General features: G+C 45.3%; 1 protein-coding gene across 4 annotated transcripts in view; it reads left to right on the forward strand.

Annotated features, from left to right (window-relative positions):
- The window catches only part of LOC143786141 (double zinc ribbon and ankyrin repeat-containing protein 1-like), a 115,675-nt gene that overhangs the window by 76,751 nt on the left and 13,241 nt on the right, over positions 1 to 25,683 (forward strand). For all 4 annotated transcript variants that reach the window (XM_077275401.1, XM_077275398.1, XM_077275399.1 and 1 more), the window contains 5 exons: positions 6,427 to 6,501; positions 10,055 to 10,154; positions 14,127 to 14,224; positions 23,486 to 23,566; positions 25,460 to 25,587. In XM_077275401.1, coding sequence (XP_077131516.1) covers positions 6,427 to 6,501; positions 10,055 to 10,154; positions 14,127 to 14,224; positions 23,486 to 23,566; positions 25,460 to 25,587 — 482 coding nt within the window. The remainder of the gene's footprint in view (positions 1 to 6,426; positions 6,502 to 10,054; positions 10,155 to 14,126; positions 14,225 to 23,485; positions 23,567 to 25,459; positions 25,588 to 25,683) is intronic.

Genomic DNA, 25,683 nt, shown 5'->3' on the forward strand with positions numbered 1-25,683 from the left:
TTACAGATGTCTGGATTGTAAAAGGTCGATCATAGTAACAGTGTTTCTTTCTCCTACCCCAATGTACTCATTGGGGGACACAGGACAATGGGTGTTATGCTGCTGCCACTAGGAGGACACTAAGTAAACACAAAAAGAATAGCTCCTCCCCTGCAGTATACACCCTCCTGCTGGCTCTCAGTGAACCAGTTCTTGCTTAGTGTCAGTAGGAGGCACTTGGGTCTGTTTCAGACCCCACTGTTTTTATTTAAATTTTTTTATTTTTTGTTCTGTTTTTTTCCTTTAACGGAGCAAATGGGGGCGACGTATCCTTTCTAGGCTCCGATCTCCCCCGAACCATCAACAGGCAAGTACGTGGAGCGTTCCTCTCGTATATTTTCCTGCAACGTTGGATGCCAGCCCTGAGCTCACCTTACGGGCGACGGTTCCTTCGCGTTCCAATCTCCCCCCTCCATAGCAGGCGACCACATGGAGTAGCCCTCCATCTACCTCTCCTGGAGCCAGGTGCATAGCCGGACATGATATATATGTCGTCCGTGCATCCCCCCTCTGCATCACCACTGATATAGCGGATGACGCATGGCGGCAGAAGCTCTCCACCAACTCCCTGACTATGGCGACGGTGGATTGAGCACCGGCCCACCGCATCTACTGTGAGTACACTGCGGGGGCCGAGGCGCTGGGGGTTCCTGGTCCCCGGGGGTATGGGAGGTCCGCACCTTAAGCCTGTGTCTGTGGGTGGTGCTTAGTACGGCAACCCCACGAAGGAGTGCAGCTAATGATGGCGCTAATAGCGGTCGTGGTGCTGCAGGCCGCAACCGCAGAGAAAAAAAAAAAATTCTCTCAATACAGGCCGGAGTTTTGGCCACGCCCACCGGCAGTTAGCCCCGCCCACTTTTTCTGGCGCTTCTCATTCCCTGTGATGAGCTCCCACTTCCTGGTCTCGGCGGCCATCTTGGGACACCCACAGCCCTGATGCTGCGGCACTGCTCCAGCATTTCCTATCACAGCCCTCAGGACTAGCGTTTTTCTCTGCCTACACTGCGGACCTGCCGTGGGGACTCAAGACACAGGACCTGGTAAGCTGCAGACACATAGCTTAACCCTTCCCCTGCTAGTAAGCGCTTTCCTCCAGGCTTTACTATGTCTCAACCAAAGCCTCACAAAAAGTCTGGGAAAACCCACACTGTATTTTTCGCTGCATGTACCTCTTGTAAGGTATCATTACCCCAGGGTCACAATACTGCATTATGCACAGCTTGTGAACCGGTGACGGCTCAGGAACCACCTGTTGCTGATACTGAACCCAGTGAGCCTAGTCCCCCTGAGTGGGCTACCTCCCTTACCCGGTCTATGGCATCCCTGGCAAAAGCGTTAGACTCGTTCCGAGACCCTTCCTCTAACCAGGGCACTAATACGGACGACGCTTCCGATGATCAGAACCCCTCATACTCCAGGGGTCGTACCTTGCCAAGGAATTCTAACTCTTCCAGGAAAAGGACTCATGCCATATCCCCAGACCATCAACGGTTTTCGGGTTCCGAGAGCTCCATTTCTCACTCCCCTTCCATTGGGGCTAGTAGAGAACCTGTTTCAGAGGACGATTTTGATACGTCCCTAGATCAGGAATTTCATCACGATCAGGAGACTCGACTCTCTAATTGAGTCAGTGAATAAGGCTTTGAGACTTGAGGAGGAACCGTTATCTAAAAAAAACAGAGTGTTCGCCACTCATCCCGAGTTTAAGCAAATTGTTGAATCTCACAGGATCCGTCCAGATAAACGATTCACAGGGCAGAAGCCCATGGAGTCCAAATATCCCTTTGCCCAGGATCTAAGAAAAGATTGGTCACAATCTCCCCCAGTAGATCCTCCGGTATCGCGCCTGGCTACCAAATCTGTTTTATCCTCCTCGGAGGACGCCTCTATCAAAAATCCAACCGATCGTCAGATCGATAATATGGCGCGTTCAGCCTTTGAAGCCTCAGTGGCCGCACTCTTTCCATCTTTTGCTGCTACGTGGGTGGCTAAGGCTATGACCCACTGGGCTGAGGTCTTGTCTTCAGCAGTACTGGATACCAATCTTCCCCCCGAGATAGCAGACCTCGCTACTCAGATAGCCAGAGCTGGAGATTTTGTAGTGACCGCGTCCCTGGATGCCGCTGACTGCGCTTCTCAAGCAGCAGCAAATGCCATCACCATCCAGAGGTCCTTATGGCTCAGGGACTGGCGTGCGGATTCTACTTCCAAAAAGTCATTGACTTCTCTCCCATATCAGAACGGTCGCCTTTTTGGCGAAAAGCTCGACCAGTTAATTTTTGACGCCACTGGAGGGAAGATTACATTTCTTCCACAACAGAGACCCTCTCAGCCCTTTCGGAACCTGCAACCACAGGCTCATTCCCGATTTTTTCGTTGCAACTCAAACTGGTCCTCTACTTCCACATCTCCCGGTCCCGGCCGGGCACAACATGGGGACAGAGGTTCACAGGCCTCTTTTAAGCCTTCCCCTTCATGGAGAGGCAGGCCAAGGCAGCTGGGATCCAGAGGCGCCAGAACTGGCAGACCTTCCACACAATGACTCCTGCGGTACCCGGGGGACACCCTCAAAGTAGGCGGCCGCCTGCTTTCCTTCAGTGCCGCGTGGCTCTCGGTCGTTCACGACGAGTGGGTCCGCGATCTAGTGTCCTCCGGATACAAGATAGATCTCTTATCTCATCCTCCCAACCTTTTTCCTGTCTTCTCCTCCCAGGGCAAAAGCATCAGAGTTCTTCAAAGCTATAAGCTCTCTGAGAAAAGACGGAGTTATTATTCCGGTCCCTCAAAGCGAAAGGTTTCAAGGTTTTTATTCAAACCTCTTCATTGTTCCAAAGAAGGACGGTACAGTACGGCCCATACTGGACCTAAAACTGCTGAACAGGTTCGTCAGGGTACGACGGTTCCGGATGGAATCGCTTCATTCTGTCATCGCCTCCATGGAAAAAGGCGAGTTCCTGGTGTCTATAGACATCCAGGACGCATACCTCCACATTCCTATTTTACCTTCTCACCAAAGGTTTCTTCGCTTCGCAGTTCAGGAAGATCACTTCCAATTCGTTGCTCTGCCCTTCGGCCTCGCCACCGCTCCCAGGGTATTCACCAAGGTCATGGCAGCTGCCGTGGCCATACCCCACACCCGAGGGGTGGTGGCGCTCCCGTATTTAGACAATATCCTCATCAAAGGCCCTTCTTTCCGCTCCTGCAAGGAAGCCGTGGCCATCACAATAGATACCCTTTCTCGCCTGGGTTGGAAGATAAACTTCAAAAAATCTTCCCCAGTACCGGCTCAGCGAATTTCCTTTCTAGGAATGATACTCGACTCGTCCCGGGGGTTGGTTCTCCTTCCCCCGGAAAAGATCTCTGTCTTACAGCGAGAAGCTCTGAAGCTCTCTCAGCCTCGCTCTCACGCTCTGCGCTTCAGTATGAGAGTCCTCGGCAGGATGGTAGCAGCTATGGAGGCGGTTCCATTTGCCCAACTACACCTCCGTCCTCTACAGCATGCCCTCCTGGCTGTTTGGGACAGGAACCCGTTCTCCCTAGACCGTCGATTCCTCCTTCCCCAGCGAGTCAGACAGTCTCTCAGGTGGTGGACATTGAAATCCTCCCTGAATCAAGGGAAGTATTTTTTTCCAGTACACTGGCTGGTTGTGACGACAGACGCCAGTCTTCTAGGCTGGGGAGCGGTGTTCCTTCATCACACTGCTCAGGGCCGCTGGTCCCCCCAGGAATCACACCTTCCAATCAACATCTTGGAAATCTGGGCGATCAGTCTGGCACTTCTCCAGTTTCATCCCTTCCTAGCAGGTCGCCCAATCAGGATTCAGTCCGACAACGCCACTGCAGTGGCATACATCAACCGCCAAGGGGGAATCCGCAGCAGGGCGGCCATGACAGAGGTAGGCCACATCCTCCGATGGGCTGAGGAAAACCGCTCAATGATCTCTGCGGTTCACATCCCGGGAGTGGACAATTGGGAGGCAGACTTCCTCAGTCGGCAATGCCTCGACTCCGGGGAGTGGTCTCTCCATCCGGAGATCTTCCACCAGATCTGCTGTCGTTGGGGAACCCCGGACGTGGATCTGATGGCCTCACGGCTGAATTCCAAGGTTCCCGACTTAATGGCTCGGTCCCACGATCCGGCAGCCATCGGGGCAGACGCTCTTGTACTCCCGTGGCATCATTTTCGGCTTCCGTACATATTTCCCCCGCTTCCTCTCCTACCGAGGGTCATCAAGAAAATCAGAGCAGAGAGGGTACCGGTAATCCTGATTGCGCCAGATTGGCCGCGCCGGGCGTGGTACGCGGAACTAGTTCAACTAGTTGCCGACGTTCTCTGGCGATTACCAAATCGCGCAGATCTGCTATCTCAAAGCCCCTTTTACAACCAGAACTCAGAGGCCCTGTGTTTGACGGCATGGCCGTTGAATCCTGGGTCCTAACCCAAGCAGGTTTCTCTCCAGAAGTCATAGCTACCATGATCAACGCTAGAAAGCCTACTTCTATGCGTATCTATCATCGCACTTGGAAGACCTTCTTTTCATGGTGTAACGACCGAGGACGTTCTCCTCTACATTTTTCCATCCCTTCCATTCTCGAGTTCTTACAAACGGGTTTGGACTTGGGTCTCGCCCTTAGTTCTCTCAAGGGGCAGATCTCAGCCCTGTCTGTTCTCTTCCAACACAGGATTGCCAACAGATTACAGGTCAAGACGTTTATTCAGGGAGTCTCCCATCGGGCGCCCCCCTTTAGGATGCCGTTGGAACCATGGGATCTTAATCTGGTCCTCGGAGTTTTGCAACAGGCTCCTTTCAGACCTCTACAGGAGGTTTCCCTGTCTCTCCTTTCATGGAAAGTTGCTTTTCTAGTTGCGGTCACCTCTATCAGACGAGTCTACGAGCTGGCGGCTCTGTCCTCTCCGTTCCTGAATTTTCATCAGGATAAGGTGGTTTTGAGGACATCCCCGTCTTTTCTACCGAAAGTTGTATCCTCTTTTCATCTCAATGAGGAGATTGTCTTACCCTCACTCTGTCCGGCACCAGTCCATCGCATCGAGAAGGCCCTTCACACACTGATTTAGTGAGAGCTCTTAGGAGATACATCTCACGGACAGCGTCTTTCCGCAAGTCAGATGCCCTATTCGTGCTCCTGGAAGGACCGAGGAAAGGGTTTCCCGCTTCCAAGGCGACAATAGCCAAATGGATCCGTTCGGCTATTCAGGAGTCCTACCGAGTCAGAGGTCTTCCTGTCCCAGCAGGGATTAAGGCTCACACCACTCGGTCAGTGGGTGCGTCTTGGGCCATCCGGCACCAAGCTTCGGCAGCACAAGTTTGTAAGGCTGCGACTTGGTCCAGCCTGCATACCTTTACAAAACATTACCATATTCACTCTCAGGCCTCGGCAGATGCGACCGTTGGCAGACGAATTTTGCAGGCGGCTGTGCCGCATCTGTAACTTATGGGTGCAAGTAGCAATTGCAGTTAATTGTTTTCCCACCCAGGGACTGCTTTAGGACGTCCCATAGTCCTGTGTTCATCAATGAGGCGTAGGAGAAAAGGAGATTTTTGTGTACTCACCGTAAAATCCTTTTCCCTGAGCCAATCATTGGGGGACACAGCACCCACCCTGTTAGCCTATTGGCTTTGGTTTTTGTTGAGTTAACTTGGTTTTTGACATAGTTCATCCTTGTTAAATATTAAGCTCCTACTGCTTTGTTACCGAACTGGTTCACTGAGAGCCAGCAGGAGGGTGTATACTGCAGGGGAGGAGCTATTCTTTCTGTGTTTACTTAGTGTCCTCCTAGTGGCAGCAGCATAACACCTATGGTCCTGTGTCCTCCAATGATTGGCTCGGAGAAAAGGATTTTACGGTGAGTACACAAACTCCTTTTTAAGGGTTTTTGATCAAGAATAAAATACCTCCCCAAACTTTAATAAAATATAAAAAAGGCATCTTTTCTTACATAATTATATGGATTTGCCGTCTTGACTTTCCTCCATCTGCTGTCACCTGCCTCCTCCTGTACGTGATGACGCGACTATCAATGAAACAATATACCCCGTAGGCCACAATTAGCCACCTTACTCAGGTGACATCAGTATGGAAACACCTCATCATTAGTGGTCATTACAAACAGCCATGTAGGACTAGGGGTTAATTCCAGGACTAGTCTGTTAGGGTCATGTGTCGGGATAAGGAACATCTCCAGGGTTCGGTGAATAGCACTTAGTAAATTCTACATTTTAGCCATTTGTTTTGGCCTCGGTTTTATTTTCTTAGATTCTGAACACAGAAGTACAGTTGAGTTATCACATTTTGTTGTAAGAGATTGTTGGAAGATGTTCATGTTTCTATCATTGTTTAGAATTAATGTTGTTTCCTCCATTGCAGATCATCTCAGCCACTATGCACGAGGACGGCTATGAAGTCAGTTTGAGGCTGAATTATGTACTAGTCACAGACAAGGTTAGAAATTAATGTGAATTCTTCCAGGTGAACATTAATGTGATGTTTCTTTCTATATGGACCATACATACAAGACTGATTATTTTATGAATCTCTAGCAAAAGTAGATACTGTATGTGGAGACAGCAATCATTTCTGATGATCAGTTTTCCTGCTTATTAGGCCTCGCTCACACTAGCATATAAGACGGCTGAGTGCTCTCCAATATTTTATCAGGCAGCACTCGGCCCAATGTTATACTATGGGGCAGTCCCGACTAGCGATGAGAAAAAAATTGCAGCATACTACGAGTGCATCGGACTAGGCGCACCCATGCAAGTCTGTGGCTGTATGTAAAACATCAGGCTGGTGTAATCCGAGTGCAGTCCAATGTACATGGACAGAGACAATGGGGAAGATGGAGAAATTAATTTCTCCATCTTCCCCACACCTGTGCTGCAGTTCTCTAATGTGAGAGAATAGGATCACACTAAGGTGACACTCGGATCAAACTCTGAGCTGAGTGTCATGAGCATAATCGGGACTATACTCTCACATGAGAGAACATGCATCCATCTGATCCCAGCCTAAGGGAATGTAGTAAATGCCTGTATACATGAGATCAGTGAGTGGGTTTAAAGACACAGATTTTTGATTAGTTCTACGGATGATGAACTTGCTCTGAGGAGGCCGTTTACACCCACAGATATTTTGTTAAGATAGAAGCAATTCTCATCCTCATTTATTATGATCAACCCTCCTAATCCATCTATATAGGTATGTCTGTCATAAAACGTGAATTAAATGATACCTTGATATCTTAATATGTAAATGAGCTGTTAAGATCTATAGGTGGGACAAAGATCTCCTGAGAATCTGCCTCCAGAGATTGTGTCACTCTGGGTGAAGGATAAGCAAGTGTACAACACAGGCAGGTATGCGCTAACATCAGCACCACGCTGCAGCAAGTGAATGTATTTAACCCCTTAACGTCCATTGACAGACCGAGTCCGTCATTGGACACCTCCCCCTGTTTGGTGCAGGCTCTGGCGATGAGCCCGCACCTTTTCCGGCATATGACAGCTGATCTGAACAGCTGACATGTGCCCGGAACAGCCGCGAGTGGAATTGCGATTCACCTGCGGCTGTTAACTTGTTAAATGCCGCTGTCAAACTCTGACAGCAGCTTTTAACATGCACACGCAGGAAGCACGTCATTACCTCCTCCCATAGGCGCCCGTGTCACATGACCACGGGTCGCCGATGGGTTGGCATGACAATCCGGGGTCAGCAGGAGCCCCCTGTGGTTGTCATCATAGCCGGATAGCTATGAGCGCCGCACAGTGGTTGGCGCACATAGCAAGTGAGGTATTCTGCTACATGATCTGATCATTGCCTGCATGTAACAGAGCCAATCAGGTTATGGCTGCTTCTAGTCTCTCATATAGGCTATTGTAGCATGCCTAAAGTAAAAAAAAAAAGTTTTTTTAAATATTTAAAAAATAAAAAAAAATAAAAGTTCAAATCACCCCTCTTTCACCCCATTCAAAATAATTTAAAAAAAATACACATATTTGGTATCGCCGCATTCAGAATTGCCCAATCTATCAATATAAAAAAAGAATTAATCCAATCGGTAAATGGCGTAGCGAGAAAAAAATTGAAACTCCAGAATTACGTTTTTTTGGTCACTGCAACATTGCAATAAAATGCAAAAACAGGCAATCAAAAGATTGTATACACACCAAAATGGTATAAATAAAAACATCAGATCGGCGTGCAAAAAATAAGCCCTCACCAGGCCTGACATCCCGAAAAATGGAGACGCTTCGGGTCTCAGAAAATGGCAACAATTTTTTTGTTTTTTACAAACTTTGGAATTTTTTTTCACCATTTAAATGAAAAAGAACCTAGACATGTTTGGTGTCTGTGAACTCGTAATGACCTGGAGAATCATATTGGCAGGTCAGTTTTAGGATTTAGTGAACATCGTAAAAAAAAATCCAAAAAACAATTGTGGAATTGCACTTTTTTTGCAATTTCACCGCATTTGGAATTTTTTTCCCCGTTTTCCAGTACACGACATGCTAAAATCAATGGTGCCATTCAAAAGTACAATTCGTCCCACAAAGAACAAGCCCACACATGGCTATATTGACGGAAAAATGAAAAAGTTATGGCCGTGGGAAGAAGGGGAGCAAAAAATGGAAACGCAAAAACGAAAATACCCCTGGTCCTTAAGGGGTTAAACCTACAGCACAGTGTGTAATTAGCAGCAGAAGGTGGAGGTAACTGTTGGGTCCTAGAGGGAGAAGGATATCGCTCCATAACAGAGATGCAAAAAAGTCAAGCAGGTGCTTGAGCTAGTCACAAAGACCTTCTACAGCCGGATCCAGGATGACTGCCTGTCACACCTGACACACCCGTGACATTATGTTAAATGAAAGGGGACGTTAGCAGTGTGAGATATGCAACGGCTGACATCAATGAATGGAAAAATCCCATGTTTTATTCTGCCATAAATGCGGCGTTTCGACCTGCCATGAAATAGACCTATAGCAGGTTGAAATATCGTACCAATGGCAGAATAAAAGAAGTTTGGGGATTTTTTCACCTGTATTTGGACGTCGTCTTTTTGATTCATTGATGTTTTTTACCAAGTGGGCTCCTTGAGACTTCTCTGACGATGCGTCTACATTTGGGCCTAGGTGCCCTACACAAGTATCTATATTGGAGAGCTGCGTGCAATCCCTACTTATATGTACCGACTGACCATCTCATCTGTATGTCTCACACTGGTAACTCCTCCTTTCATGTGTAAGAACCTCTGGAGGCAGATTCTTGAGAAGATATGTGTCCGGCACATAGAGCTTAACAGCTCATTTACAAATTAAGAAAAATGTGGACTTCTGTGGAATAAGGCATCGGATCACAGATATCAAGGTGTCATTTCATTCAACTTTCTATGACCTACATGCCCATATAGACGGCTTAGGAGGGGTGACCCTACTGAGAGGTTCTCTTTAAATTCTCCTGTTCTGTCTAGTGGAGTTGTCTTTGACATATCTTATAAATACAGTTCACACGCGGCAATCATTGTAATGGCAGACTAATTTTTATTTGTCATGTCAGTTTCCTGGCAGATAATCCGATACATTTGATATTTACTCTGATTTAGGTTAATATTGTCCTGATGGGACAGCAATTGGTGTAATATTTGTTATACTCATGGAAGTGACTAATGTAATGTAATTTTCACTCTCGGCAAAACACGTTAGATTAAAGACTCTGGAGAAGAAGAAGGCTCATGGATGTTAGATTTTGAGGTGCCCACTCCTATGCATCTTGTAGAAATAGATATACACCCAGCACTTACTGCATGGTTATGGGGCAGTCAGGAGAGGATGTTTTCTATGTATGGCTGGCATTAAAGTTATAATGCATTGTTGCCATATGTACATGTTCTGCTACAGTGTGGATCACATTTATTGCCTCAGTTGGCTGTTTGGCTTCTGTATGTTTCTATATAGTGTTGCTACAAATACTTACAGAAAAAAATGTTAATATCCCAAAGAATGTTGTAACCGGGACACCAATGAAGATCTCTAGCAATCACTTCTTGAGCAACGTGACGGAGGGCCGAGATGACCATGATGAAACCCAGTCTAGTGTGGGTAAGTCTTATAATATGTCCTTATTTTTGCCTTCACTATATATCTTGTACTGACCCAACCATGCTTCATCCATGAAGAACACTGGGGCTGTGACTTTTCCTTCTAAAGTAAATGTTGTGACAGCTCCATACCGTACTGATCATCATTTCTTTATTTGCTGGTTTGCTTCTTTTAGGTGTGAACCATTTTCAATTTTAAAGAGGATATCCGGAACTTTAGAAAAAAGGCATGTGGCTGAATCTCTGGCAGGACCGATCAATGACAGGTATCAGGTTCAACAGGCAGGTAGTTGCTTCTGTTTACAACTGCATGCCTTTTTTGTTAAGTCCCGGATGTCCCCTTTAAGGAGGTGATTACATTCCCTTACACAGTATGGACTTGCATCCAGCACATACCACACAGTATGTGAGAAGCTTAGTAGCTCTCATGGTGGCCGGAGCTGCCCCATCTTTGTGTGCCACAAGGTGGTAATTGATGGGACAACAGACAGAATACAATGGGTACAGGCAAATCAAAGAAAGCGTGTAACAATGTGGTTATTGACTCGGGAGCTCACGCCTTTCACATGACATTATTTCTCTGGCAGCACAAATACTGACTTGGGCATGGTGCACGATAAGACTGTTCATGAGAAGCCACGTTGTGGAATATGTTACATATAGGATGGTAAGTCCCAGAATTAGGAACACCCAAAGGCTTATGTCCACCGCCACAAAACCAATAGTTTTTTTCTTAAATAAAAAAAAGTAAAGCAACTTTGCTGTAGCTCTTCATGACATGTTCCATGGTTTTCTTTTTTCAGCGGCTATGCAAACTATGTGTCTTAATGGTAACAAACTCAAGGGTGTAATCCTGAGGTCCTGCGTCTTATCATGTCTTCTATGTGTCCCCCACTTTGTGGTAGAAGTAGAGGACAGATAGAAGAGAATGAATGCTGCCATACACATTGAACTAACGTCAGTCAGACCCCCCAAACCTGACGGCTTCAGCAGACAGTCTAATGCGGCGGGGGGGGAGTTGACAGGTGATTTGGGGGAAGGGATAGGGATCTGGCATGTCCAATTATCTTTGATCTCCAAAGATGAGCAGCCGCCAGAGATGTCTGACAGCGACGCTCTCATAGAGAGTGCAGGTATGTTCAGACGTGTAAGCACTCCTATGTATGAAGGAGTCAGGTAAGATGGCTGCCTGAAAAGAATTGGCCAATGGTCATCTGAAGTGTATCAAGGGTTTATAGGAGTTGTCCATGCTTGTGGTTCAGGTCTGCAGTCATTTTATGTGGCCTCAGACTTGTGAATCCTCACAGCACGCATTGTGCGCACTGTCAGAATTCTCCGGCACTGGGAATGGGTGGGGGCGTGACTGCAAATATGTGGTTTGCAAACACGTGGTCAAGTGCCGACTAGACGTGCGCAACCTCACTCAGTACAAGTGAATTGAGCAAGTCTGGAGAAATCAAGTCGTAATGTGCCCGGCAGTATGTAGATCACATACCTGCGGTCACATGACTGCCCGCTCCTGGCGTCTGCACTGGGGAATCCTGGAAGAGGACTATTCACTGTGAGAATTCAGAAGTCTGCAGTCACATACTGAGCCCCAAGCTTGCAGAACCCCTTTAAGACTACAGGATCAACATATGCAGGCTGCCATCATGGAGGTACATACAGTTAGGTCCATATATATTTGGACAGAGACAACATTTTTCTAATTTTGGTTATAGACATTACCACAATAAATTTTAAACAAAATTCAGATGCAGTTGAAGTTCAGACTTTCAGCTTTCATTTGAGGGTATCCACATTAAAATTGGATGAAGGGTTTAGGAGTTTCAGCTCCTTAACATGTGCCACCCTGTTTTTAAAGGGACCAAAAGTAATTGGACAGATTCAATAATTGTAAATAAAATGTTCATTTCTAGTACTTGGTTGAAAACCCTTTGTTGGCAATGACTGCCTGAAGTCTTGAAGTCATGGACATCACCAGATGCTGTGTTTCCTCCTTTTTGATGCTCTGCCAGGCCTTCACTGTGGTGGTTTTCAGTTGCTGTTTGTTTGTGGGCCTTTCTGTCTGAAGTTTAGTCTTTAACAAGTGAAATGCATGCTCAATTGGGTTCAGATCAGGTAACTGACTTGGCCATTCAAGAATATTCCACTTCTTTGCTTTAGTAAACTCCTGGGTTGCTTTGGCTTTATGTTTTGGGTCATTGTCCATCTGTAGTATGAAACGACGACCAATCAGTTTGGCTGCATTTGGCTGGAACAGATGGCCAGACATTCTCCTTCAAGATTTTTTGGTAGTTCCATGGTTCCATTTTCCACAGCAAGTCTCCCAGATCCTGAAGAATCAAAACAGCCCCACACCATCACACTACCACCACCATATTTTACTGTTGGTATGATGTTCATATTCTGAAATGCTGTGTTACTACTATGCCAGATGTAATGGGACATCAACCTTCCAAAAAGTTGATCTTTTGACTAGTCAGTCCATAGAGTATTCTCCCAAAAGTCTTGAGGATCATCAATATGTTTTCTGGCAAAACTGAGATGAGCCTTTATGTTCTTATTGCTCAGCAGTGGTTTTCGTCTTGGAACTCTGCCATGCAGGCCATTTTTGCCCAGTCACTTTTTATGGTGGAGTCATAAACACTGACCTTAACATGGGCAAGTGAAACCTGCAGTTTTTATGTTGTTGTGGGGTCTTTTGTGACCTCTTGAATGAGTTGTCCCTGCACTTTTGGGGTAATTTTGGTCGGCCGGCTACTCCTGGGAAGGATCACCACTGTTCCATGTTTTCGCCGTTTGTGGATAATGGCTCTCTCAGTAGTTCACTGGATTCCCAAAGCTTGAGAAATGGCTTTATAACCTTTGCCAGGCTGATAGTTCTCCATTACTTTGTTTCTCATTTGTTCCAGAATTTCTTTGGATTGTGGTATTGTGATATGATGTCTAGCTTTGAGGACCATTTGGTCTACTTCACGTTGTCAGGCAGGTCCTATTTATGTAATTTCTTTATTGAGAACAGGTGAGGCAGTAATCATGCCTGCATATGGCTAGGGAATATGAACTCAGCTTCCCAAAGATGTGATGAACAATAGTAAATTTATGTTTATTGGAGGGTATCACTTTTTCACACAGGGCCCTGTAGGTTTGGATTTATTTTTTCCTTAATAAGTAAAACCTTTATTTAAAAACTGCATTTTGTGATTACTTGTGTTATCTTTGTCTAATATTTAAATTTGTTTGGTGGTCTGAAACAACATTTAAGTGTGACAAACATGCAAAATACAATACAACTGTACTTAGATTAAAAACAACAAAATTGCATTTACTTTTAATAATTACTATGCCCACATTGCAACATGTTAGCAAGATGACAGATGGAAATGAGGATGACTACAGGATCAGACTACTGAATGACGGATAGAAGAGAAAAAGAAGTGCAGGATACTTGTGAACCTGTCAGAAGTGTCCTGCAGTGCACGCATATCTATGGGGCAGTGGAGCGTTGGCCAATAGCTCATGAGGATGTATGGCTTCATTAAGGATTCATTATAAAGACCTGAATATGTACTCAGGAGTACAAATACTTTTTAGACTTTTATGTTATTTTTTATATAGACAAGTGTTCTAGGTGGATTTTCATAACTCATCAACTATTTGTAAAGGACCAAAGTCTTTTGTCCGGCACATTATTGGAGGCTCTTCTACCATTCTGCATATATACTGTAGGTTATATTCGGAGCACCCGTAACGCCACCTGTGAAGTGACGGCACCCACTAAATAAGACCTGAGTGGCAGATCACACACTGATGGGTACTCTTTAGAGTTTATTTCTGGAATTGGGGATCAGTTATTGTTAACTAAAATTTGCCTGACGATTTTACTGGCAATTAATACCTGTGGCTGCCACCACTATCATTATGTACCATCATTATATATAATAGAATAATACTCGTGTATATCTTGCAGCCAGTGAGGACGGGCTGAGTGCCAGAAGCAACAATGGAAAAACTAAACGGTCCAAGAGAAAGAGCAGGAAACCTCTTCAGAAAGAAGACCGACTCCCGGTATGTGACAGAACACAGGAACTAGACAGGGAATGTCCGAATAATATGTTTTCTAACTCTGTGCTGCCTGTTTAGTCCACCATTCAGATAGTTGGGCACTGACCAAAGGCTCAGGACATTAGCGTGACCCACACTCCTCCACCTAGAAACTACATCATACACTTGTATGGGACGTCAGAGCTTTAGCTTGGCACTATTTTATCTTCTGGTTGTGTAGTCACGCCAATGATCTCTCCATAGTAGGGATTGGGCGGAGAGTAGAGCTGGGGAGGCCGAAGCTTTGGAAGTGCTTTGACACTCCCAGAGCATTTAAGCCTCATTTGCATAAGAATTTAAACAGTGATTTAAGTGTTGCTCTGGGAACAGCAGATTGAAAACTCAAGGAGTGGATGACATTGTCTTTCAGAGAGTAGCAAAACCATATAAGCAGTTTGGGAATGTGGATCCTTGTCATGCTCGCGCCCAGGCTGGTTGGCGCGGGCGTGCGGAGGTGTGTGGCCCCACTGTGCCACAGACCAAACCTCCCTGGAAGGGGCGTAACTAAGTAGCTTCCTAGGTGTTCGCTGGAGCCTCTGATGGTGAGGTCAGACTTGTGCAATAGGAAGCTACCAGGTACCACTCCAGGGTGGAGTCTGGTTGTGGCTGCTGATCCCACCAGGGAACGGAACATAGACAAGCAAGCGGGCACGGCTGGCACATAGGCAGGCAGACGGGTACAACAGGAACACTGTCAGGCAGGCGGGCACGGCTGGCTCTCTGGTAGGCAGGCGGGCACGGCTGGCTCTCTGGCAGGACTGGTAGACAAGACTGGTACACTGGAAGAACCGGTAGGGACCGGTCTGCAGGCAGGTATGTAGAATGGGTAAGAACCTGTTCAGACACGAGGACCTAGGAATAAGTAGATAAAGACCGCAAGAGCGGATGCAGAGCGAAAGCACAGGAGCTAGAGCCAAGAACAGAAATGCAGGAGGCGGAGCCAAGAGCAGGAGGCGGAGCCAAGTGCAAAACCGCAGGAGGCGGAGCCAAGAGCTGGAGGCAGAGCCAAGTGCAGGAGAGGTAGAACCGCAAGGAGCGGAGCCAGGTAGAACCGCAAGGAGCGGAGCCAGGTAGAACCGCAAGGAGCGGAGCCAGGTAGAACCGCAAGGAGCGGAGCCAGGTAGAACCGCAAGGAGCGGAGCCAGGTAGAACCGCAAGGAGCGGAGCCAGGTAGAACCGCAAGGAGCGGAGCCAGGTAGAACCGCAAGGAGCGGAGCCAGGTAGAACCGCAAGGAGCGGAGCCAGGTAGAACCGCAAGGAGCGGAGCCAGGTAGAACCGCAAGGAGCGGAGCCAGGTAGAACCGCAAGGAGCGGAGAGGAGCTGCGGGAGAGGTCTCTGCAGCAAAGCTGAGCAGAGCCACAAGGAATGTGGAGAGAAGCTGCAGCAAGGGATAACTGCAACAGCAGAAGATAAGCTGAGTAGAAAGGAGCAGAAACGCAGAAGGGAGGAGCAGAGGTAAAGTCACAAAGGTTCAGAGCAGGCAGAGCTGCAAGAGTGAGGAGTGTAAGCAGACTGAGAATACAAGGAAAGACAACAGGGAAGGAAGCCAAAGACTAGGAGACAGAGATAAGACTAAGTACAGACAAGGCAATGGAACAAGACACAAGGACAAAGACACTGGAACCAGGATATTCTGCCTCCTGGTGGGCGAACAACAAGACCAAGGAAATAACACAGAGAATCCTCCAGAGAGGGAGTAACTCAGAGCAAGGCCAGGCAAACTCAGAAGCAAGACTCTAACTGAGCTAACACATTGCACAGGCCCAGAACACTGGGTGAAGCTGCACTATATACTGGAGGTCTCCTGGCAATTGGTCAGGAACAGATTGGACAGATGCACCTGATTACTATAAGAACCAGAGAGTTCAGGCGCCGCCCCTCTATACACAGAACCATGAAGCATGCAGAGAGCAGAGACACAGAACATGGAGCTGGCAAGAAACAGAAACCACATCATGACCTGGAGCAGTGGGTAAGATAGTGTGAGAGATGCGAGGCCATGACGTGATGCCAGCAGAGTTGTTACAATCCTGCTGACAAAGTCCCTAGAATCAATGGACTACCTGTTTTAAGGGTTTGGCTCATGTTCCTGTCTTGAGTAACACACCGCTCCTCTACATCCCAGTTGCCTGCTTGCCTGAAGATTGATAGATGAGGCCGGCAGAATGGCTGAGCTGCTGGCCACAACTGTGCGCTATCCTAGCAAATACATAGAGAAAAAAAGTATATGCAGAAATCAGGGATCACCAAGAAATAAATATATGAACAAATCTTTATTGTTGAACAATATACAGTTTAAAAACACTTAAAATAGTCCCAAACATGGACCAAAAACAACACGATCCAAAATATAAAGTGTAATACTCTCTGGCCCATTAGCCTGATGATATAAGACAGTCAGTGCATCAAAAAACATCCCTTAAATACATAGCATATGAGTATACAACCTGATATACAAGGAAATATAACCTATTTGCTACACCTACAGTTATATGAAAAAGTTTGGGTACCCCTATTAATCTTAAGCTTAATGTTTTATAAAAATTGTTTTTTTTTGCAACAGCTATTTCAGTTTCATATATCTAATAACTGTTGGACACAGTAATGTTTCTGCCTTGAAATGAGGTTTATTGTACTAACAGAAAATGTGCAATCTGCATTCAAACAAAATTTGACAGGTGCATAAGTATGGGCACCCTTATCATTTTCTTGTTTTAAATACTCCTACCTACTTTTTACTGACTTACTAAAGCACTTTTTTTGGTTTTGTAACCTCATTGAGCTTTGAACTTCATAGCCAGGTGTATGCAATCATGAGAAAAGCTACTTAAAGTGGCCACTTGCAAGTTGTTCTCCTGTTTGAATCTCCTCTGAAGAGTGGCATCATGGGCTCCTCAAAACAACTGTCAAATGATCTGAAAACAAAGATTATTCAACATAGTTGTTCAGGGGAAGGATACAAAAAGCTGTCTCAGAGATTTAGGCCATGTTCACACGTTGCGATTTTTACCGCGGAACCGCAGCGATTTTGCCGCTGCGGGTCCGCTGCAGTTTCCATTGCTTTTACATTTACATGTAAACCTATGGAAACCGCAAACCGCTGTGCACATGCTGCAGAAAAAACCGCGCAGAAACGCAGCGGTTTATATTCCGCAGCATGTCACTTCTTTCTGCGGAACTGCAGCGGTTCTGCACCCATAGACCTCCATTGTGAGGGTCAAACCTGCAGTAAAACCCGCAGATGAAAAAATATCTGCGGGTTTTCTGCGGTTTTTGGTGTAGAAACCGCTGCAGCAGGAAGTGCGGGGAAGCGGGAGGAAGTGCGTGGGCGGAGTGTGACCGTCAGCATGGAGGCATGTATGTGAATGTGTGTGTGTGTGTGTGCGTCTGTGTGTGTGTGTGTGTGTGTGTCCCCATGCGACCATAGTGCCACCCAATTGTGCTAAGTCGCCGTATGGGACTACTACTCCCATCCGATATTAGGATGGGAGAGTTGTGTCCCTGTGTCCGGCGACTTAGCACAATTGTCAGTAAAACACAAACACATACACATACAATACACATACAATAAACGTAACATACATGACAGACATTACATACAACATAAAACATAGAGTATATACTCACCATACAGCACACTGGTATGCAAAGCCCTCGGTCCCCTAGGGAAAAAGTCCAAAAAAAATAAACCAAATCCATACTCCCTGTCCGCAGAATCCAATACCGAGTGTCCCACGCCGATCGCTTGCTCTCCGGCAATACACTACCAGGAGCGAAGCTCCTAGCAGTGTATCGCGTCCTTAACCGGAGTTCAGCGGCTCCGGCGTCTCTATTTATGGCATTAGAGCTGCGTGTGAACTTTCCCACGCAGCACTGCCGTAAAGCGAGAGTACCGGGGTCAATGAACGCCGGTAAACTCTCGCGCATGCGCAGTTACACACCGACAGGAGCCGGAGCTCCTGTCAGTGTGTTGCTGCAGCCGTGGAGAGCAGACACATCTCCGGATATGTCTGTTCTCCATGGCAGATCGTCATGGGACCCTCGTTGGATTTCTGCGGACAGGGCCAGGGAGTATGAATTTGGTTTGTTTTTTTATTTCTTTTGCAGGTCGAGGGTCTTCAGATGGATTGAGCGTATAATAAAGGGTTTGTCAAAAAGTGGGTGCCTTTATTTCATTAAAATATCTTTTTCTAGTGTCTGTTTTTTTTAACCCTTTAATAGGATTAATAATGGATAGGCGTCTTATTGACACCTCTCCATTATTAATCTGGCTTAATGCCACCTTACAATAGCAAGGTGACATTAACCCCTTATTACCCCATATCCCACCGCTACACGGGAGTGGGAAGAGAGGGGCTAAGTGCCGGAATTGGCGCATCTCTTAGATGCGCCTTTTCTGGGGCGGCTGCGGGCTTCTATTTGTAGCCGGGGGGGGGGCAAATATCCATGGCCCCTTTCCTAGGCTATGAATATAAGCCCACAGCTGTCTGCGTAGCCTTTCTGGCCTAAAAATATAGGGGTATAAACATAAGGGTGACTGACCTCGGGGAGATCAAAACATCCAACACTGCAGAGACACCATCATGTGTTTCTCAACGCAGTGATCCAGAACACTGTCCCCATCCCTAATGGGAAATATGCAAATGCATGTAGAAAAGCCGCGGAGACACCATCACGTGTTTCTCAACGCAAGCAATGAATAGCCAGGTCTTTCACCGGGAAGGAACAACCACGGGAAGGGCAGCATCCAATAAAGGAAAACCACCTATGCCAAAACATGGTATCCATCCACAGACAGCTGTTTCGGGGTATTTGCCCCTCATCAGTGTGGAGTAGGAAACTGCGTTGAGAAACACATGATGGTGTCTCTGCAGTGTTGGATGTTTTGATCTCCCCGAGGTCATTCACCCTTATGTTTATAGTCTTTTCACCAGGCACTGCTCCTAATAGCCAGTTTCCTACTCCACACTGATGAGGGGCAAATACCCCGAACCAGCTGTCTGTGGATGGATACCATGTTTTGGCATAGGTGGTTTTTCTTTATTGGATGCTGCCCTTCCCGTGGTTGTTCCTTCCTGGTGAAAGACCTGGCTATTCATTGCTTGCGTTGAGAAACATGTGATGGTGTCTCCGCGGCTTTTCTACATGCATAAAAATATAGGGGGACCCCAACACTTTTTTGGGGGGGCTCTCCCTATATTTGAGAGCCAGAAAGGCTACGCAGACAGCTGTGGGATTAATATTCATGGCCTGGGAACAGCCAGGGGTATTCTAACCCCTTCCCAGGCCAAAAATATTGGCCCACAGCTGTCTACCTAGCCTTTCTGGCCTAAAAATTTAGGGGGACCCTATGCAATTTTTTTTTTCGGGCCCCCCTGTAGTTTAGAGCCATAAAGGCTACGCAGACATCTGTGGGCTAATATTCCTAGCCTGGGAACAGCAATGGGTATTTTAACCCCTTCCCAGGCCACAAATATTGGCCCACAGCTGTTATTTATAAATATTATATATTATAGCTAAATATTTATTTAACCTTTTAATAGGATTAATAATGGATAGGTGTCTTATTGACGCCTCTCCATTATTAACCGGGCTTAATGCCACCTTACAATAGCAAGGTGGCATTAACCCCTCATTACCCCATATCCCACCACTACACGGGAGTGGGAAGAGAGGGGTTAAGTGCCGGAATTGGCGCATCTCATTTTCATGTTTTCACAGGGTTGGACAAGGAAATGACATCATGTGTTTTTTTTTTTCCCACTGCAGTTCAAGCTTTATTTGTGTCAAAAACACAGACAATCTGCATCAAAAACCGCACTAAAAACCGCATAAAAAACCGCACCAAAAACCGCACCTGCGTTTTCTGCCAAGATCTGCGGTTTTTAGTGCAGAAAAATCCGCAGGAAAATCTGCAACATGTGCACATAGCCTTAACCTCTCAATTTCCACTGTGAGGAACATAGTAAGGAAATGGAAGAACACAGGTACAGTTCTTGTTAAGGCCAGAAGTGGCAGGCCAAGAAAAACATCAGAAAGGCAGAGAAGAAGAATGGTGAGATCAGTCAAGGACAATCCTCAGACCACCTCCAGAGAGCTGCAGCATCAACTTGCTGCAGATGGTGTCACTGTGCATCGGTCAACTATACAACGCACTTTGCACAAGGAGAAGCTGTATGGGAGAGTGATGCGAAAGAAGCCGTTTCTGCAAGCACGCCACAAACAGAGTCTGCTGAGGTATGCAAAAGCACATTTGGAGAAGCCAATTTCTTTTTGGAAGAAGGTCCTGTGGACTGATGAAACCAAGATTGAGTTGTTTGGTCATACAAAAAGGCGTTATGCATGGCGGCAAAAAAACACAAGAAAAACACTTGCTACCCCCACAGTAAAATTTGGTGGAGGTTCCATCATGCTTTGGGGCTGTGTGGCCAATGCCGGCACCGGGAATCTTGTTAAAGTTGAGGGACGCATGGATTCCTCTCAGTATCAGCAGATTCTTGACAATAATGTTCATGAATCAGTGACAAAGTTGAAGTTACGCAGGGGATGGATCTTTCAGCAAGACAATGATCCAAAACACCGCTCCAAATCTACTCAGGCATTCATGCAGAGGAACAATTACACTGTTCTGGAATGGCCATCCCAGTCCCCAGACCTGAATATCATTGAACATCTGTGGGATCATGCTCAGCGACCATCAAACTTAACTGAACTGGAATTGTTTTGTAAAGAGGAATGGTCAAAAATACCTTCATCCAGGATCCAGGAACTCATTAAAAGCTACAGGAAGCGACTAGAGGCTGTTATTTTTGCAAAAGGAGGATCTACTAAATATTAATGTCACTTTTCTGGTGAGGTGCCCATACTTATGCACCTGTCAAATTTTGTTTGAATGCAGATTGCACATTTTCTGTTAGTACAATAAACCTCATTTCAAGGCAGAAACATTACTGTGTCCAACAGTTATTAGATATATGAAACTGAAATAGCTGTTGCAAAAAAAACAATTTTTATAAAACATTAAGCTTAAGATTAATAGGGGTGCCCAAACTTTTTCATATAACTGTATATGCTGTCAGCACAAAAGCCTTGTCATGCCACAGAAACCCTTAATAACAATTTCCTAATTAAATATTCACCAAATTTATCACCATGTGGCATGGCCCTAGTTAAGAAAAAACAGCATAGGGAAAAAGAACAGGATACTCAGTCCTACTCCAGATCATCCAGTCACCCCCCTGTGCAAACAGTCAGGCTAAACGGGTCCATGGACCCACGCGTATCGACACTTTAAGTGTGTCTTCCTCAAGGTAAGTATATCTGTGCACTATCCCTTACTGCAAGCAGAGGCAGCTTTCCTTGTGCGGCATGGGAGAAGTGTCGGGGCTCTAAGGCTTCCAAGTAGAGCGTGCAAGCTGTATAGAAAACAGCCTAAAAGCGTGCACCACTTGCCTAATAGACAGTCACCTCTAACGTGGCCGGTAACTTTGGCCATGAGCTGTATCCTCCAGAATAAACATCCCTCCAGTCTTTTGATTAAGAGGAAAATTGCAAAATTGTTCTTTTTACAAACAATTAGCAGCTTTTCTCTTGGGTCATTCCATGGTAACTTACGTTACATTCGCAAGCCAAAAACTGGCTACAGACTGTTCTTTGAAGGCAGGCACAAAAAGGAGTGAATGTATATTGTACATTAAACTATTCTCAATAGATTTCAACACAGTTTGATTTTTCAACAATAAAATTAAATACAAAATACAGTGTTATTACTTGGTAAGGCTGGGTTCACATTGTGTTATTTCAGTCCATTCAACGCATGCTTTAAACGGACTGCGTTATCGCAAGTGCCCAAAAAGATCGCGTTATGCTCTATCTGCGCTAGCGGTGACGGACCCGGAAACGCTGCAGCCCGCGTCCCAGGATCCGTCACAGAATGACAGCACATCACTAGCGCATGCCCATTATGGCATGCGTTGGCAATGCGCCCGATAGTAGGGGTTAATGGCAGCGTTAACGGACTGCGTTACACCGTGTTATGCTGCGGTGTAATGCAGTCTAACGGACTGCCAGAACACCATGTGAACCCAGCCTAACTTGCGTTACAAAAAAAGGAAAGGCAATTGTCCTTCATGAGTCTGATACAGTTTCTGTTCTGGTAAACAGGGGAGAAGCACTATTTTTATTGTATTAAAACACCATAGTCCAAGCAACTTTAAAAAATTTATTTTAACCTCTCAAGTAAAAAGCAACAGTCAGTTTTTATTACAAGAAATATAGATAACTTACGTTACCGCACAATATAGTAACTTTCGTTACTAAGCTGATGGTAACTTACGCTACAGTAAGTTACCATCCATTGGATTAAACTTATTGTAAGGTAAGTTACCATCATCTTTGTAACGTAAGTTACTATATTGTGTTGTAACGTAAGCTACCATGGAGTGTCCCTCTCCCATGTGGCGCCACTGCTGACAGCATGAAATGGGAAGAGGTTTAGTAAGTAACACTCTTAGGCTGCCGTCACACTAGCAGTATTTGGTCAGTATTTTACATCAGTATTTGTAAGCCAAAACCAGGAGTGCGTGATAAATGCAGAAGTGGTGCATATGTTTCTATTATACTTTTCCTCTATTTGTTCCACTCCTGGTTTTGGCTTACAAATACTGATGTAAAATACTGAACAAATACTGCCAGTGTGACGGCAGCCTTATATAGACAACTTTCTGCCGGACACCTGGTGAATGAATAATTAGACTTACTTGTGGTAAGTTTTTGTTAATTGAAAATATCTGAAGTCTAAACTTCAGCTTCGCTCAAAAGACTTTCATTGGATTGTACTCATTTTTTCCAACATGGTCTTCAATCAATTGAAAGTTACTTTTTTGGGATGTGCAAAATAGCAAATCCTGTTTGCAAACAATGACCTACACTTGGAGAATATTGTAGTATTCTGTTCCAAAGAAAATATTGATTCTGAAAGAAAACTAAAGTTTTTGGACAAATTTGTTGGGGTGTACTTATGTATCAATTTGATCTCTACCTATCAGTCTGACTGACAGTACTGTCTGTTGCTAGAGATTAAAATGATGCAACTGAAAATATTGACTTACAGCGGAAACAGATGAGCTGTGGACAAGAAGATGTTACATTTATCGTCCATCTAAGATAAATGACCAGGCCTTTGTATCTTTTCAATACAATGTTAACACTTGAATACTTCACAGCCTGAAGATCGCAAGCTTCTTAAGGAACTTGGTCCTAAAGGAGAAGGGAAGATTTCTGCTGTAGAGGAGCTCTTGGATGAGGTATACTGAAGGAGAGCATATGCTAACATATAAAGCTGGTAATACGGAGACAGTCTCTGCTACCGTGCGCCTGATTCATTCAGACTGGCATTGTGCACACCACACTTAAAGAGGTTGTCCACTACTTTAATATTTATGATCTATTCTTAGGATAGCACTCAAAAGGCTGTGTTGCAATATATCCTTTTGATTTCCGAGTTTCATTACTACTACTGGTACGTTTTAGAACCCTTCTCAGGCACCTCATCTATCCCCTCTGGAGTGCCCTTTATGATTTTTCTATCTATAGCTTAGATCATCAATGTCTGATCGGTGAGGGTGCGACACCCGGCATCCCAGCGCGGCTGCAGTCCCTGTTTTATTTTCGTGTTGTATGCTCACCCTGACACGTTGACTGATAGCCATCTCTGCAGAGTACTAGTGTCTCTGCAGCACATAGTGGTAGTTATGTATACATGGTAAAGATGCAGTATGTGTGTTATATTGCTTTGTATATGATGAAACTGAACTTTCAGATGATACAAAACTATGTAAAGCAGTCAATACAAGAGAAGATAGTATTCTGCTACAGATGGATCTGGATATGTTGGAAACTTGGGCCGAGAGGTGGCAGATGCGGTTTAACAATGATAAATGTAAGGTTATACACATGGGAAGAAGGAATCAATATCACCATTACACACTGAACGGGAAACCACTGGGTAAATCTGACATGGAGAAGGACTTGAGAATACTAGTTGATAAACTTACCTGGAGCAGCCAGTGCCAGGCAGCGGCTGCCAAGGCAAACAGGATCATGGGGTGCATTAAAAGAGGTCTAGATACACAGAGCATTATACTGCCTCTGTACAAATCCCTGTTTAGATCGCACATGGAGTAATGTGTACAGTTTTGGGCACCGGTGCTCAGGAAGCACATAATGGAACTAGAGCGAGTACAAAGGAGGGCAACAAAATTAAATAAATCCTCATTTTGCTAATCTCTCTGGGTATTGTAGTTCCCCCATCCCCTTTAATAGTCTAGCAAAAAGACTACTGAGAGGCTGTCTAATAACCATGTATAAGTATATAAGGGGCAATACAAATATCTCTCCGAGGATCTGTTTATACCAAGGAAGGTGACGGTCACAATGGAGCATTCTCTGCGTCTGGAGGAGAGAAGGTTTTTCCACCAACATAGAAGAGGATTCTTTACTGTTAGGGCAGTGAGAATCTGGAATTCCTTGCCTGAGCAGGTGGTGATGGGGAACTCAGTCGAGGAGTTCAAGAGAAGCCTGGATGTCTTCCTGGAGAATAACAATATTGTATCTTACAGTTATTAGGTTCTTTAGAAGGATGTAGATCTGGGGATTTATTCTGAGGGAATATAGGCTGAACTGGATGGACAAATGTCTTTTTTCGGCCTTGCTAACTATGCTGCTATGGGTTTTTTTTCCAGTTTCTGATCTGAACCATACACTACCTCAGGGAAGCTATCATCAGAAAATTACCTATTGATTAAATAAGGTTTTTGTGCTGCATACATTTTTAAAAAAAATGTTGGCAATGTTTTTTTCTTTCCTCCATTCGCAATAGATTTTGACACTGAGAACCCTGCTCCCGCCCTCCCCTTCACAATGACCTTTGCACAGGTTCATTAGGTACTTAAGTACAAAAAAAAGAGGGTCGTGGACTGACCATGGTGGCTATGTTCATGTGCTGTTTCCTGACGTTAAAATCTAAAAAAGCCCCAGTGGTCAGTGTTAAAATTAACACTGTTAAAACAAAAGCATGAGTTTTATGTTGATACCTTCCCTTTCTTTAAGTGTCTAAGACCAGATTTTGAGGTGTCACTTATGATTTAGAAATCAGATATCCAATCCCCTTAACTGTTGTAATTTACCATTGCATTCAGGGAGCCGATCCTAACTGTTCTAATAATGAAGATCGTCCACTACTGACTGTTGCCGTCCTGAATGGACATCATAAAGCTATTCCAGTCCTCGTACAGAAAGGATCAGATATAGACCAGCAATCTGGACCGTAAGCACTTAATCCCCTTCTTATACTTTACTTACATTATAGAAAATTTCAAAAACGTATTTCCAGATTTTCTTCTGTTTTGTTGATTATTATTTT

The sequence above is a fragment of the Ranitomeya variabilis genome, chromosome 7 (genome assembly GCF_051348905.1).
Source record: "Ranitomeya variabilis isolate aRanVar5 chromosome 7, aRanVar5.hap1, whole genome shotgun sequence".
Lineage (NCBI taxonomy): Eukaryota > Metazoa > Chordata > Amphibia > Anura > Dendrobatidae > Ranitomeya > Ranitomeya variabilis.